Source organism: Ailuropoda melanoleuca, chromosome 8 (assembly GCF_002007445.2).
Source record: "Ailuropoda melanoleuca isolate Jingjing chromosome 8, ASM200744v2, whole genome shotgun sequence".
Taxonomy (NCBI): domain Eukaryota; kingdom Metazoa; phylum Chordata; class Mammalia; order Carnivora; family Ursidae; genus Ailuropoda; species Ailuropoda melanoleuca.
Genome location: NC_048225.1, coordinates 125,314,213 through 125,331,430, shown reverse-complemented (window position 1 = coordinate 125,331,430; position 17,218 = coordinate 125,314,213). Strand labels below are relative to the sequence as shown.

Here is a 17,218-nt window from a genome sequence, read left to right as displayed (position 1 = left end):
ATTAAGGAAGTCCTTTCGGAAATGATCACTACAGGGCAAGTGGTTTAACTCCGGAGGATGAAAGCCGGCCTTGGGCTGTCTCTGCTGCTGGTTTTCCTAGGACCCCGTCCACATCTGTCCCAACAGCCTCCTCTTCACATCTTACCAGACCAGGTCAAGGACTTGACTGAGAGGAGCCAGGTGAAGTGGGGGCCAGAAGAGGTTCCCAAACCCAAATCCCAAGGCAAAGAAACAAGTAATCCTAATCGGGCTTGGAAGGATTCCCGTATCTAAGGAATATTCCCTAGAGCATGAGAAAGAAGAGAGTTTCTACTCTCTGACCTTCCTCTCGAGAAGCGCGGTGTTCCATGAACTTGTGTGCTGGGGTACGTTTGTGAGCAGACACACATTACACTGGGCCAAAGGTCTCCTGACAAAGTGATTCAATCTGTTGAGAAATGTTTTTTGCCCACAGCTCTGCGTAGGGCATCCTTGACCTCCTTGTTCCTCAGACTGTAAACAACAGGGTTCAGCAAGGGAGTGATGATGGTGTACGTCACTGAGAGAAGGACGTCTTGCTCTGCAGAATCCTCGGACTTGGACTTGAGGTAGGCAATGGAGGCACAGCCATAGTGGACAATGACCACCGTGAGGTGGGAGGCGCAGGTGGCGAAGGCCTTCTTCCGGCCCTCAGTGGAGGCAATTTTGAGAATGGTGGAGATGATGAAGACATAGGAGATGAAGATCAAGCTCACAGGGATCAGGATCACAAATGAACTGACACCATAGTTGATCATCTCATTGACAGTGGTGTCAATGCAAGAGAGTTTCATGACTGGGTAAATGTCACAGAAGAAGTGCTCCACCACAGTGCCACAGAAGGGCAAACTGAACATGGCTGCCACATGGAGAACTGCCATAACCAGGCCAGTGCCAAAGGACCCACTTACCAACATGACACACACGGCTTTGCTCATGAGGACTGTGTACCTCAGGGGGTTGCAGATGGCTACGTAGCGGTCATAGCCCATTGCTGTGAGCAAGAAACAATTATTAGTGGCCAAAAGGACAAAAAAGAACATCTGACTTGCACAGCCTGCCAAGGAGATGGGCTGGTTATGGAAAAGGAGACCAGAAAGCATTCGTGGGACACTGACCAGTGTGTACACAGTCTCAGAACTAGCCAGCATGCTCAGGAAGAAGTACATGGGAGTGTGCAGATGATGGTCAACACGGATGATGGTCACAATGACGACATTACCAGTTAGAGTTATAATGTAGATGGTAAGGAAAACCACAAAGAGTGTTATCTGGTGCTTTCCAAAGACAGAGAATCCCAGGAAGATGAATTCCGTCACTTCTGTGAAGTTCTTTCTCTGCATTCTCCTAGATCAGTGTCTGAAAGCAATAAAGGAAGTCATCAAGGAGGACATTTCCATCAGCAACTGGACTTTACAAGAAGGGACAAGGATAGCCAAAGTGAGAGATGGGCGCAATTCCTTTATGACCAGCCAGCCCAGGCTTGGGGTCCTTGCACATGAAGAGAACTACCAATGCCTCCATGGGGCTCACCCATGTGTATGTTATCACCATGGAGCAAACCGTTCCCTGTGCATGGACAAGACTTCTGAATGAATGCTTACCTCACACGCATCATACTGATGTAAGGGGAAGCAAACCACGAGGAGGAAGTCCTGCTCTGCGTCCCTGCCGGTAATGACACCCACCACTTAGAACAAACTGTTAACAAGGTGAGGTACAGGTCAAGAAACCAGAGAGAGGAGTGTTCCAGCAGGAATGCTATGGCAGAATGGAGGAGTCTAGAAAGAGGAACTTCAAGAAGTGGTTACCGGATTTGGTGAGAGTCACCAAGGCCTTTTTTATGGTATTTCATTCAGTTGAGTTCTGAATCTAGAAACCTCATTTCAGGGAGCTAATATGGTCCAAACTGGTCATCAGACCCTCAAAGCAGACCTTCTGCCACAATCACTCCACTGTTTACTCAAGTGCCACTGAAGAGCTCTCCTTTGCTGACTCTAGTCATCCTTTTTTAAGACGTGGAGTCAGGAAGAGAGAATTGTGATGAGAAGACATTGCTTTGTCTCCACTGCAACAGGGAAGTGTTAGAATAAGTCAAGGCACAGATAAGATATGTAGGCACCAGACTTGAGACAAGAGGAAGGAGTCTGCTAGCTGCTTCCAGCTAAACTTTTTTTTTTTTTTAAATCTGGTGCACACTGGATTTGAAATACTGTTGAGAAACAGTTCACTAGTCCCCTTTATCAAAAGGAACACCCATCCTATGCAGAGAGCATGCAGCTGATCCCGTGGGTCTCACGGTGACCATTCCACTGTTCTCCCGCTTTTCATTTTCACACTTACTGAAACAGACTTCCTCTCCCGCCCTCCCCAATTCCCCAAAATCTGGCTTCATCATGTTCACTTCCATCAAACTGTTCTCTCAAATGTCACCAGAGTCTCCATGGCTAAAACTGTCAGACTTTGCTTTTCATCTTTTGATATTTCTAAACACTCTACCTCCTGGAAACCTTCTGTGACCTTGGTTTCCATGACACTACGCTAGCTCTCTTAGTGCTCCGTTATCCTCCTCCATGAATCTGTTCACTTCATCCACAGCATAATTGTAAATACTCTTCTGTGCTTAATACTTGGTCCCTGCTTTTCTCTCCACGCTGTCCCACAATGTTCTTCTATTTCCATGTTGATTGCTTCCAAATCTCTCTTCCCATCAATCTTCCCCCGCCCCCAAGTCTACAACCTCCGTTGGACTTTTCTGTGGGTCTTGCAAATAATTTTTGTAATACCAAAAGCAAATGAAACATCTACCCTTCTGATATTCAGAAAAAGTTCTCCATCTCTATTTTCCCAACTTCCTCAGTGGCCACACCATCATCCCAGTCTATTAGGGTCAGCATTTTAGGTCTAGATCTATTCAACATGACATTCAGTGAAACTCTTCCTTAAACAAGGTCTCAAGTCTGTCCCCATTTCTGGATTCACAATGATTCAACATAAGGTTAGGATACCAAAATCCTCTAGCTGGGATAATAAAAAACATCCCTATTCCAAAATTCCTATGGAAACGCACAGAACCAAGAGCGCCAAAACAGCTTCAAAGAACAAAGGACTTGTACTACTTCGTCTGGAGACTACAGTAATGACGGTGGCAAGGTGTTTGTATTAGACACAGCTCAACGGAACAGAACAGTCCACAAATGAAACGAACGCACGTACACTGCCAACTGATGTTTGATGAAGTTCTTAAGAGATCTCAATGGTCGTATTTTCAACAAATGTTGCTGCAACTGGATATATGGGGGGGAACCCCAAACCTTACCTCATGCCATACACACAACATCGTTCGGAATGAACCAAAGACCTACATATAAAAGCTGAAATTAAAATTATGGACAAAACTGATAAAATCTTCACAACCTTGGAATGATCAAGAGTATTAGACATAAAAAAAAAAAAGCATATACCATAAGCCATACATTTAACTTCATCAAAACTAAAGTTCCTATTCTTCAAAAGATATTGTTAGAAAAATGAGGAAAGCCACAGATTGGGAGAAAATATTCACAATAGATATGTCTAAGCTTGTGTTCAGAATATATACAGAATTCTTACAATACTATGACAGTTTTTAAGTTGGAAAAATATTTGGACATTTCACAAAAGATATACAAATGGTTGAAAAGCACATGAAAGATGTTTAATATCATATCATTAGGCGTGAGAGAAATGAAAAATAAAACTAAGATACCACTACATACCCACTCACGTGGCTAAAATTTAAAGTTTAACACCTAATATTGGCAAGGAGGTAAAGGAACTGGAGCCCCTAAGCATTGGGAGTGGTGATGCAGAATGGTATAACCAATTTGTACAATAGTTTGGCCAGTTTTCAGAAAGGTAAATATATACTAATCTGATGACTCAATGATTTTTCCTAAGTATTTACACAAGAATTAAAGCATGTGTCCACACAATGTCCACATCTGTGTACAGACATATTCATGGAATGTCCTTAGCAACGTCATTCCTAGAGGCCCAAAGCTGGAAACTCAAATGTTTAGGGTAGATTCGTATAATGAAATACTCAAGCAATAGAGGGCACAGATTACCAATACAAACAAAACATGGCTGAATCTTAACAGTGAATTACAGAAGTCAGAGAAAAGTGTACATTCAGTACAGTCCTATTTATATGAAACTCTAGAAAATGTTAATTTAATCTATAGAGCAAGGAAACAATTCAGTGGTTGCCAGAATTGTTAGGGAATTGACCATGAAAGAACACGAGGGAAATTTTTGGAATAAAGGAAATATTGATTATGGTGGTAGTTATAATATGTATACTTAAAATTGTTGTATTTTATACATTATTTATATTGTGTAGCGTGGTATTGTATCATATTAGGCAATACTGTAATGTTTTATACCTCAAAGTTCATTTTTAAAAAGATTCTCAGACACAACCAAGACTCTGTCACTGTTAGACCCACAATTCTTTAGGGGCTCATTAGAACCTAAGAAACACGGGAATTGTCTGGGGCTTGGGATCTCCAGAAACTGATCTGGAATCTTTCAACATCAAAACATGCAGTTTTGGGAAAATCACTTAAAATTATCCTGGGGATCAGCTGTGTGGTAAGCAGCAGCCACCCAATAATTTAAAAAAAAAAAAAGTCAACACAGTGAAGAAAGCACTGAGATGAAAGATGAGACACACAAATGTATTTGCAGATCATCCTCTTGGGAAAATAAAAACACAACAGGCTAATAAAATGAAGAGTTAGTGCAGCCGATGTTTTAGTCATGAAGATTATACTCCAAATAAAAGAGAGAAAAGTTCAAAGTTGCAAAGAGAATTGTATTTGTAAGGAAAGAAATTACTAAGGAATTTGATACTTAACAACAAATCATCTGTTATTTAAATCTCAGTGAACCTGTTAGGGAAAGAGAAAGAATTTTAGATCTGCGAGTTAGGCCTAGATCCTGAAAATTGATACTACATGTAAATTACTCTTGCAGAAAACAAACAAAACCCTATGGTCTCTTCTCCGGAGACCCTGAAACAAAAACTCTAAGATGCCAGGGATGGATAAAGGGACCTCTTTAAAAATCTGAGGCAGTGGAAGAAACACACTTGATCCTAGGATGATAGGAAAGAATCTACAAGGCTGAGCTTTTAGGACATGAGCCCAATTGGCCTAACTTTGTGGTTTCCCACCCCAGAACACCAGATCCCAGCCCAGGACGGATGCAGAAGCAAGTGGAACTAGAGCCTGCTCAAGGAGGACACACAGGCCTCCCCAACACCTCTCAAATCTAATCCGACAGCATCTCCAACAAAAAACCTGGTGTCTTGGGGCGCCTGGGTGGCACAGCGGTTAAGTGTCTGCCTTTGGCTCAGGGCGTGATCCCGCCCGGCGTTCTGGGATCGAGCCCCACATCAGGCTCCTCCGCTATGAGCCTGCTTCTTCCTCTCCCACTCCCCCTGCTTGTGCCCTCTCTCGCTGGCTGTCTCTATCTCTGTCGAATAAATAAATAAAATCTTAAAAAAAAAAAAAAACCTGGTGTCTTTTCAAGAATGTGCTATCTTAAAATTACCTCTCTCTCTCCAGGTAGGACTGTAGCTTAGAACATGTGGTACATGACCTGCACACTGGCCCCCCCGGCTCTGAAGCTGTCTACATGAGAAGCAACGCCTATAAACTCAGCCGTCAGGAGAGGAATCTCCAAGGAAAAGCCTTGTTGACTAGCCCTGCTTTCCTGAATCTCTTGCTCAGAACTTAAGTATCTCGAGGGAACCAGTAGACTTAGACTCTAGACAGGTATCAAGGGATCTTATTAAACATGGAAAGTTTTTATTTTTCCAAGTGGTTGGTGCTTTGTAGTTTCTGGAGCCATCTTCTCAAATGGTTTCTTTCCCTTACCCTTGACTTCACTGAGGGGATGTCACAGCCAGGCATGTGTGTTGCAAGAACGGTCATCTTTAGAAGACAGGGGACTAGACTGTGGAGCCTCTCCAAGACAGAGGGTCCTTCAGTAGAATTCAGTATTTCCCAACGATGCTCATTTGTTAATAGGTTCCATTTCATCAGCATAAATGATCTTAGTCAATTACAGCCTTAGTAGTTGGATCCCTAGTGGGAGACTTTCCGATAGCCAGGTCATGTTCCTGGCAGCCAGAGTTGCCTATCTGTGCCCAATGCACACTTACTTTGACAGGCACAAGCCCTTTCCTCTCTATCTTCTGAGGCTGCAGCAAAAGTTTTTGTTTTTCCATTTGATCTATGCTTAACTCCTCTCTTACCTGCACAGAAGTTACAGAATCATAACGTTTTAGCGTACCTGTTACCTCTTCCTTTATACCGTGAGACCATTCCTGCAGCCTAGGCTTGTGCATTTAATACACACACACGCACGCACACCAGGATCAGGCAGTCCTGTCAGTGACAGTGCTGGGGCCACCTGCTACAGTTAGATGTCCTCGAGCCTCCAAGGCTTCTCAATGAAAGTCACAATAAGGAACTAAGTAGCCCCCAAATCCTACTGGACCAGTTTCAACCCCAGTAACTTCTTGATTCAGTCTTTCCCAACCGTACAGTGACCTTGCTATCTTGCATAACCCAGACTTTGGAAGTTACCTGAAGCACATTCTATACATCCCTTAATCTTCACTTATCTCAAACATCTCCACACACCTCCTGTTCCAGCCCTCCCCTAGCCCTGACAGAGGCCGTGCCATCATGGATGCCTAGTCCCCCAACGTTCCTTTGACATTTTAACAAGCTTTCGGGCTCACAAAAAAAGTGGCAAATCTAATGCAAGGAACTCCTGCATACCCTTTCCCTAGATTCACCTGTTGTATTTTGCCCCATTTTCCTCATCGTCTCTCTCAATTAGTTGAAAGTCAGAGACATCAGGCCTCTTCGCTCTTAAATACTTCAGTAAGCATTTCCTTAAAAAGGAAATCCTATTACATAACCATAAAATGACAAAGACACTGAATCAGGAACCATGGTGTCTCACCTAAACACAGACTGGCAGAGAAAAATTAAGACCCAGAGTTCAGTTTTCCACCATTCCAATGCTTCCCCTTCTTAAACTGGAGAGTACCCTATTCCTTCTTGGAGACTTCCTGATCCTATAAATGCTTTACCCCAAAGCCCTAAGAATGACTTATTCTAGGAAAAGTAGAGGAATTAAACCTCTCCCTTGCCTTACCTCTCCCCTTCCACCTGATCAAGGACATTACTTTCCAAAGAGGCCGGTGGTCTCTGCAGGGAAACTGACCACCCAATATATGGATCTAGAAAATCTGTAAAAGTCATCATCATTTTCCATGACCCAAATCATTCATCTTACTTTCCCTTTGACCATGGCTCAGTCATCGTCCCAGGCAAGACAGTGCCCCTTTCTCCAAATTCTTCATACTTTTCCCCCCCTCAAATTCACAGAGAGTTGAAGGTGCAGCACAGAGACCTGGAACCATCAGAAAACAGGCTGTTGATACAGGGCTTACCACCTACAAATACTCCAGCACTCCCTGGAAACAACTGCAGTCACCCACGAAACCACAAAGCAAGCACCCACATCAGGAAATGAAACTGATTCACTATCACCTAATTCTCAGATCCCATTCAATGTTTCACCAAGTGTTCCGATCACGTTCTTAGAGCAATGCCCTGCAGACTCAAGCTTCACACTCACTGGCGTGGATCATTACCCTTCTTCCGAAGGTTACAGGCCACTTATTTTGTGGAAGAGCCCGAAAGTGTTTTGTCTAATGTTCTTCTCACGACTAGACTCAGGTCATGTCTCTGGCAAGATGGAGTACGCTATGCTCCTTCACCACATGCTATCAAGGGGCACAGATTCTGAATGATCCCATGTCTAATGATGCCCCATGGGACTGCTTAAGGGGGGTGTAAATCACGGTTCTCTATTTTGAAGTCACTCTCTTTCAAATTAGTATTTTGCAAAGATGTAGTTTGAAACTATATAAATATCCTATTCTTCAAACTTATTCTATATCATTTTCAACTGTTTACTCCTTTAGTCAATGAACTATAATTACTTCCATTGTTTATATTGATTCTCAAATTATTCCCAGTGTGGTCCAGTCAGATCCCCTTCACTCTGGCTCTGGTGTCCTTCTGATAGGTCTCCACTATTCTTTGATTATTCCCTTCATTTTCAGCACAAAATATTAGTCCAGGTTCATCTTCTACTTTCCCCACCTCAGACCTGGAATTAGGCACTTCTGCAAGGATCCCTGGTTCATCTTAGTGAAATACGGTGTCTAGTAGGCAAGGAATTCACAGCAAAACCATGAATTCTCATTTAACACCGCAGGGTAACTGAGTTTCTCCACTTTCATATCAATCTCCTTTTCAACAGTGAGAAGCAGATACAATAAAAAAATATATTAAGGTTAATGGGTATCAATTCCCTTGCAGGTAACCAACTTCCCTTTCTGCCTACCCACCCCACCTCCTCCCCTGCTCCACCTCCCAGCTCTAGAACTGGCTCCTACTCCCCTCCAGACCCCACCTCTGCCCTCTCCATCACTCTGAGTCACCCCACTTCCTTAAGCATTCCCTCCCCCAAGTGTGTCTTCTTTGTCTGGTCCCATCTAATGCTGTAATTCTAAGTCTTTCAGTAAGGAAAAGGAAAAAAGAAGAAAAGAACCTTATTTCCTTGGGGTGCTTTCTCACAAACTACATGGTAATTTGATTCACGATGAGGAATTCTAAGTATTAGGCAGTCACATTATTCTGGTAAGAATCTTTAATCCATGGGAAAGAGTATAGCAAAGTGCTTGGACTCAAAGTATTCTCCCTTCTTTTCCCTTGTCTCTTCACTTTTTAAAAATTCTACACAAGTTTTCCTCACTGTTTAATCCAACAACTATCTCCTGTGTCACTAGCATATGTGAAGCAAAATATTAAGCAACGGGTGGGACCCAGGGAAAGAAAATAGAATCTTTTATAGGTTTTGTCTGGGTGTTTGGATGAATACACAAATATCTATAACAAGACAGAATACTGTAATACCGTAAAATGTCATAATAACAATGATTTTCAAATACTCCCCGTGAAGCACGGCGCTAAGTGCTTTAGTGGGCATTTACTAGCCGCGAAAGCCCCAGGGGTGTGAGTGGTTATGCCACTGTTTCACACCAGAGGAACTACAGATGCATGAAGCTCGAATGCTTACGTTTTCAGCATTTAGAAGATGAGCACTGGATTTGGAATCCCCATTTGTCTGATTCCAAAATCTTTGCCCTTCTTCGCTGTGGCATTTAGAGGATAGAAACACCGTCTCTTATCGGGGTCAGGAGAGGCGTCATGAAGCAGACAGCACAAGGGATAGACTCGGCCCCTGGAGGTTTGAGAAGCAGAGACTATCTGAAAGCTACTTCAAGTCACAGAAAGCGAATTAGGATTTTAAGGAAACACTCAGGCAAGTGTCCATACAAGCGGAGTCCGAGGCTGCAATAAGATTTGTAGAGGGAGGAAGACCAGCGGATTGGGAAAGAATCGTGGCTGGTTCTAGATCCCAGGACAATAAGTCTGCACTCCATTCAAGAAGCAGAAGGTAACTAGGCCCAGTTCCCACCGTAAACCTCACTCAGGTGGTCAGGAGATGACAGAGTGGGGAACTGCTTCCAGGAAGTGGCGCTTAGCGTCTGACCAGCTCTGAGGATTAGAGAAGACGAGACAAGACTCTGGATGGTGGGTACCGAGTCCAGACAATCCAGCCCAGGAGGCTGGGAAGGAAGATGAAGGGGGCGAAGTGCCGGCCAAAATGAAAAAGGGGGATGGGTCAGGAGGACTGTGATCAGAGTAACATAGAAAGCAGCTTAATAGGATTAAGGAAATGGAATACACGGAAAAATTTAAGGAATTTGTTTAAAACCTGAAGAAAAGAACGAGATGGAGTCACCGCAACTCCAATACGTGAGGTTTAACTTCAAACAGCTGGGAGGTCGCCGGACACAGCCCATCAGAAGAGTCCCTCTCATCTGCAAAGCCTACATACCGCATGGCACAGGAGACACCCACAAAAACCGCATGTAGGGAGCACGCACCTGAATGAAGGCCAAGGCAGCAGCACCACAGGGAGACTGAAGCTGACCGCGAGCAGCCAGAGACAGGAGAAAGCAACCCGGTCAGTCAGAGGCTGACACCGGGGGGCCCTGAAGGAGGGCGTAGGAGGTCAAGTCATAAAGGGAAAAGGAGGAGAGGCACCTGAGAAGTCAGAACATTTCTCCAGAAAGCAGGGGTGGTGTCTACCATTTGCCTGAATCTCCACAGCAAAGGGCTGGCATGTTTTGAATTGGGGAGAATTTTCAGGGTCTTCAGCAAAAAGCAGAATCCTACAATGTCCTACAAACAGAAGAAGCCTACTTCAAAGAAAGACGGAAGGAAGGAGAGCCTTGCAAGCACAGAGACCAGAGCTCAGGAGGGCTGCCAGAGGCCCGTAGAGGGGTGAAGCTCCCACTTTCATGGGCTGATTAGACCCCTCCTGTCACCCTCAGCTCCACCTCTGCTATCCCAGCCCAGAACGAGGTCACAGGGGTGGCACCCTAGCAGCCCCCTGTCGCTAATAAATAACCCCCGTAGTTTGCGGGGAAGGCCCCACCCTCTTTCCATCAGCCGCTCTGACCCTGGGGACTGGGGGCGGGCTGGCAAATCCCTCACACATCCCTGGTGCTCGCCGTCCTCCCTCCCCCCCACAAGGTCTCCTCTGGGGAGCCTGAGGTCTAAGAGCATGAGACTCAGAAGCTGGGGGACAACCACAGTGCTCTCTGTACCCTCACCTGGCTCACCCCGCTGCCAGCACAGCCCCAGGCTGAGAGCATGAACAAGCCTCTGCTTTGGGTCTCTGCCCTTGCCAGTCTCCCGGGAGCCTTTGCTCACACAGGCTGGAAGATCAGGGGTGGGTGGGTGTGTGTGGGGCAGGGGAGGTGGGGACCCGAGGGACGGGCCACAGGAAGGAAAGACGAGTAGTTGCTGAATACAAGACCAAATTTGTGATTTTCTTTCCTGTTCACATTTTAGGCAAAGGTCATTTTATGCCTTTCCTTCTGCAGCTGACGTGAGTAGGAACGTGTTTTCCTGAGGTGATGCTCACGTCGAACTTGATCACGCAGGTGGAGAAGCCCCTGCAGCAACTCCCCCTACGCACCCCTGCTTCCACTGACCCCTCCCGTGCCTACGGCCTCTTCTCCTACAGCATCCAGAGCAAGAAAAATGAGAGGATCATTTTTTAAGTCTGGGATGAGAGTACAACGTCATCAATGGGGGGGGCACAGGATTTTCTCCAAGGTCAATGAGGACTTCCCTGCCCCAGTGCACACCTACCTCTGCCAGATGGGTGGGAATCCCTCATGGGCGGCGCTGAGCTCCAGGTTACCCAAAGCTTTGGTGAGAAAGTGGCTGAGGCGGGGTTCCCCTGAGGGAGCTCACCCCCAGACTGTCCTGGGGCAGGAGCAGGATTCCCATGGAGGGAAGTGTGAGGAGAGACCATCCTTCGTGAGAGAGACTGGATTTGTACAGGTGGGACTTTGCTCCGTCCTCAAAAGAACTCCAGTTTGTGTACTGGGGTATCCACCCCAAAGCCCGTACCCCAGACCAGCAGGCCCTGAGCCAGGAGACTAAGGGGAACATGCTCACCGAGCTCTGGAAGTGGAGCTGAAGTTCTCTCCAAGAGGACAAAGTTACTGGAAAGGAAAGTCACCGACAGGAAAGACCAGCTCTCTGGGGCTACTCCTGTTTTCTTTGAATTTCCTATCTCGTGAACAGCTTCATTTATAACAGAAGGACAATGACCCCCAGAATTTGTTCACAGCTTTCGCAGCCCCAAGTATCTACAATTCAGGAGTCACATGTTTGAGTTTTTCTGTTCTTCAAAAAACAGGGAACCACAGGGATGTAATAAAAACAAAATTTTGTGGTAAGAGAAAAAAAATAATAAAGGGCTGGACTACTGGGAGCGGCTTCTCTACTTCCCACTCAGTGGAGTTTATTCTTACTCAACCGTTGATTTCTCAGGGACTTAGTTGAAGACGTGCTAAGTTGGACTTCCAGGTCACAGCTGACAGAAACAAAGGTCTAACAGGTCTGGGGCTGCTCTATTCAATAAAAGCTACTGCTCCTTTCTGTGGCACAACCCCACATCTAATAAAATACAAGCCTAAGTAGTATGGAAGCTATCTGGGCCCACATGGTCCAACACTCCCGGAACATTCTCAAACACCTGTTGATCCTGCCAGTGTTCCTAGGTCATCCAAAAATATCACAAGACTCATGGTACCCTTGCTTAAAATCCTTGGAAGATCCCCAGACCCTTATGATAGAAGCCAAACATCTCAGCATGGAGTACAGGATCTTACAGGATGTGACTACCTGACCAAAGGCTGTGCTTCTAGGATGTTCAGCCACTGACCAGTACACAATACGTTATCTATTATACAATATTAGCATATACTTGTATTACTGTAGTTGCTGTTTTCACGTAAAGCACATGGCACACTATCATGTTGGTGCTCAGTGAGAGTGGGTTTCATCTGTTAACTCTTTTCCCAAATGGGAGAGAGCAAAAGATGCTGGACTTAGGGGGGAGTCCCAGATAAGTACAGCAGACATATTGGTCCTGGTGTGCATAGAATCGAGCCAATGAAGAAAGAAATCTGGATAAACCCAGGGTTTTAACAAGAAACCTGCTGGAACAAGCAAAGAGACGATTATAAGCGCAGATGAAAGGCACAGCACAAGGTAATGAGAACAGACTCCAGAAACAGATGATCAATGGAGCCTACAAAGATTTCCTAGGTGCCAAGAAAAAGCTGCTACATGGTTCTCCTAAGTCAGGTCCCATGAACCTCCCCACCAAGTGGTAAGAGAATGGGTAAGTGGACCAAGACAGGCAGTTGTTTTGTTGATAGCAAAGGAAGGCTATCTCCTGACTTAACGATGTGTTTTCCATTTATGATACATCTCCATAATTTTATATTTTGAATACTAAAAAAAACCCGGTATGATCCTACTCTATTTAACAAATGTAATAGGGATAATTTTTATAAACATTATGCATTTTAGTTTCTCCTTTAGATTCTCCCCTCTGCAGCCTCTGTCCTTTGGGACTAAGCCACATGAGAGATTGTTCCAGAGCAAATAGGCTCTAGTAAGATGAATTTAGTGGGCAGACAAAAAGTTTCCTCTAATAAGACTACCATGGATAATATTGATGCTTGCTTATAGCTTGTACTCTTCTTCAAAGAACATACTTCTAAGCCCTCTTGCCAGAAATCAGGGCCCTGTTACTAGTTCATTGACTATGAGAAGTGTTGTGTCACACCTCCTTGCTGATCTGTTTCAGAGTCGGTGTGAGATCCCCAGGAGTTGTCTCCCACTCACATGGGAAAGTCTGTAAGATCCATTCTGGTGCACCTACAAGATGGCACCCCAATCAGCCTGGATCCCTGAGTAATGACAACAGAGCCCCCAACAGTTTGTAGTAAATATGTACCACGTTATATAGAACCCCTGAGATTCCTTGTAGGACGATAGAGACCAACTGAAAAGAAAGCAGAAGATATCAGGTGTTTGTCCTGATCACTCATTCTGGGCTGCCAACATCATCACTGGAATTGTCCTATCACAATGAATTTGGTGGCCAACTTGGTTAAGAAGATGAACCTAGAAATTCAGCTTAACTTGTGATCTTTGTTTCAAAAAGAGAGAGAAGACACAGAAGTTCCCTCTGTCAAGAAAAAACCAGAGCCTGACAGTCAAAGCAGAAAATAGATCTTGTTCAGAACAACTGGAATAGGGGAAAGAGACCTCAGTCCAGAACTGGGCTCAATTCTGAATATAGCAGGGACAGATGGCAGGGTAGGAGTCAGGGGAAGGAAAATTACTATGCAGAAAACCTCAGAAAGGGGAGATGCTGGTTCAACAGACTTGACAGGAATCTTGCTGAAGGCAAACCAGGGTGGTCAAATACCAACGAAGGAGGGTGAGGATACCTTCTAAAATCGGGTGAGCTGCAGGCTCTACAAGGACAGACACAAGGTCAAAGCCTAGTGGAGAAGAGGGCTCAAAAGAGCCTGACTCAAGTCTGGTCAAGGAGAGGGTCACAGCCCCTCCCCCCTATTAGTTAAGAAGAGCAGAGCCATCTCTTTTCCACTGAACAACACGAGGTCATTCTTGTTCAGTTGCCTTTTGTTCATGAAGGACCAGCTAGGCCATCTTCAGGGACTTGGTAGAAAACATCTGCTGAATGATACAAGTCCTACATCTAATGCAGGGAGTTCTTATGAAAAGAGAAGAAACCCAGTTCATAAGTGTGGGCGAACAGTGGAGAAGACCACAACGTTGGACGTGATGCATCCCAAGAGGTGAGGTGAAGATGGAAGGGACAATCCAGTAGACTTGCTGGTTTGTAGCCTGAGTGTCTCTAGTGACACACAGACATCAGCATCACAGGCATGGTCTTCTCAGAGCAGAGCACAGCAGCATCCAGCTTCAGCTCACAGGACTTCCCTACATAGCCCGAAGAAGGATCTCAGTGGTCAGGCTCTGGTTCTCAGGGGAGCCAAGCCAAGAGAGTACAAGAAAAAACGGAAACATCAGTTTGGAGAACTGAAGGCAGATACTGGAGAAAACTAGAAGAACTGAGAATTTGGTGAGGGCTGGAAAAATGACCAAAATGACAGGATCCAATCCCTTTTACAGAAGAAGCCTCAAACACCATGAACAGAGTTAAAATCTAATAACCCACAGAGCAGGTTATGGTTTCTTATATGAAACAAAGTTTCTCTATAGTTACCCCCCTTTTGGATTTCCTGTTTATAAAGTCAGTCTGGGTTCATTAGATTTGGTCTGATTATTTATGTAAATTCAACAAGAATGGACATTGACTGAATAGGCCATTTTGAGCTGTTTTGCTGGAACTTCTCATAAGGACTCTCAAACGCCTCAAGTCTTGGTACCCAAGCCGAGAACTCGCCACCCGAGTTTACCTTCAGTACCTACAGATGTGGATAGATTCCTCCCTTCATAATATCCTAAGCTTGCTGAGCTTGCTGGGAAGTGACCTAAACTCACCTGGTAGGGCTAGAAACCCTATTATAAGCCACACACCAAGCTGGCTTCCCCCAGAGGACTCTGTAACCACTAGCTCCATAAGGTCAACCTTAGTTCCTTAACACTGTGTGGCCAGATCTGATTTTATGTATCATTTTCAACTAGGACATTCTAGTCCAAACCTAAATATAACCAGTGTCTCCAATCATGTCCTGTTTTACGGAGAACAGATTCTTATTGAATTTAAGCAAATAACATTGCCACAAAAATAAGAATGCTCAAGGTTTTCCAAATTCTAGAGGGAACAAGGAGATACAAACGATAAAGGTTTCGTTTTTTACTATAAAAGTATAATCTAATTGTTACAAGTAACTTTGGAGAAAAGGGAAAGGGAGTTATTACATCCAGAAACTGGGACATGAACAGTCTAGCAAAGTTCCAAACGAAACCTATCAGCGTCCTTTCATTAGTCCGTTCAGTCCCTTATAATTAATTCTTCTTCTGCTCTTCTTTGGGCTGCCAGTTTTATGAACCCATCAGTTTCTCTATTAGAGTCCTGGAAAGCCTTAGTCCAGTAGTGTGGTCTCAAGGGTATTTATGCAATGCCATCAGAAGCCTGTAAGCCCAGAGCACCTGTCACAGTCCTTTCCATGGGTCTGAGAAGACCAAGCATTCTGGCCTGCAGCTAACTGCAAATGTTTCCAGGGAAAACCCGGAGTAAAATAAAAGCTGTCTGTGAATGACATGGACTTAAAATATCAATGGTTAAGACCTGATAAGGGTTCATTCTATAAGAATATCTGGTTTCTGTAACAGACATTTTAAGGGAATTACTAGAATTATGGCTGATAACATACTGGACATAGCATGGATAGAGAATACCGACCAATTTCTAGTAACCTCACACAATTTCTGAACTGTTTATATTAATATTTACACAAATACAACCTATGAAAAGCTAGTAACTTTCTCATTTGACAAAGCCTTTCCATGCCATCTAACATATCAAATAAACCAAATTAGTTTAACATCTCTTTTTACAAGGGAAGAGAACAAATCCTTTGAGATTTTCAAAGGTACTTCTGGGAAATCTCAAAGCCAGTTTGAAGCCAAGAAGATTTCATTTAGGATTTGATGTGGGGAAGGCACAATTGTCAAGTGTAAAAAACTTCAGCTGTTTAGAAAGTGATAAGACTTGGTTCTCTTAGATAATCAAGAACGTGTGCCATGAGGGCTAACAAAGCACGAGGACTTACTCTGATAACACAGAATCTTTGTTTCCAACGTGGATTACTTAAAAAGTAAGAAAAACCTCTTACAATCTATTAAGAACAGACCAATAATGCAAGAAAACGTTGTCATTTTAACAGAGAGAAAACCGAACCCTAGTTTTGCATCGGTATACATTTGAACTCTTTATAACCCTATAGATAAGTCCATCCAGCCTTCCCCAGCTTAACTCCACGTAAAATTCCTTTTCCTCAAAACCTTCTACAACGTGTCCTATTCAGGAGTTCTCTATTTTTTTTTTCCTCATTCTGAACAGGTTGTTTTACCCTGACACAAAATTAGTCTCATTTTCCTTTAATGAAAACACATCTTCGTACCTTGCCTATTTCCCTTATCAAAGACATACACTATTTTTCTTTATACTTTGCTTAAAAAGTTATTTCCTTTATTTTTGGTACATTTTCACATACTGATTACAATACTTTAGTCATTAGCAACTTTTTAGAGAGAAAACTAGGAAGTGGACGACCATGAATTTTCACATACCAGCATTAGAGCATATTTCATGGATATACCATCTCAATTTTTATAGGTACATGCTTCCTCATTTCTCAATGTGGGGGAAAAAATGCTTAATAGTCCCCAATGTTTTGCTTCTCTATACCACAAAATTAAGGAGCCCAGAGTATATAAACTTAAATTTGTGTCCAGTAGTAAATATTTCAGCAGTTTATCTTAGAAATGATTAAGATATACTGAGGGCTTTTGGCAGGGGGAATGGGATAGGCTGGTGATGGGTATTAAGGAGGGCACGTATTGCATGGTGCACTGGGTGTTATATGCAAGTAATTGAATCCTGGAACTTTACATCAAAAAAAAAA

At 43.9% G+C, this 17,218-nt stretch overlaps 1 protein-coding gene across 1 annotated transcript; it reads right to left on the bottom strand.

The window, feature by feature from the left end:
• Nucleotides 1–332: 332 nt before the first annotated feature.
• On the bottom strand, nucleotides 333–1,438 carry LOC100463864 (olfactory receptor 10J5). Its single transcript, XM_011237481.2, has one exon. It carries the CDS (start codon nucleotides 1,359–1,361, stop codon nucleotides 423–425), a length of 939 nt encoding a protein of 312 aa, XP_011235783.1. The 5' UTR covers nucleotides 1,362–1,438; the 3' UTR covers nucleotides 333–422.
• Nucleotides 1,439–17,218: the final 15,780 nt, after the last annotated feature.

Coding starts and splice junctions, on each gene's coding strand:
- LOC100463864 (XM_011237481.2), bottom strand. CDS start 1,361: ATGCAGAGAAAGAACTTCACAGAAGTGACGGAATTCATCTTCCTGGGA.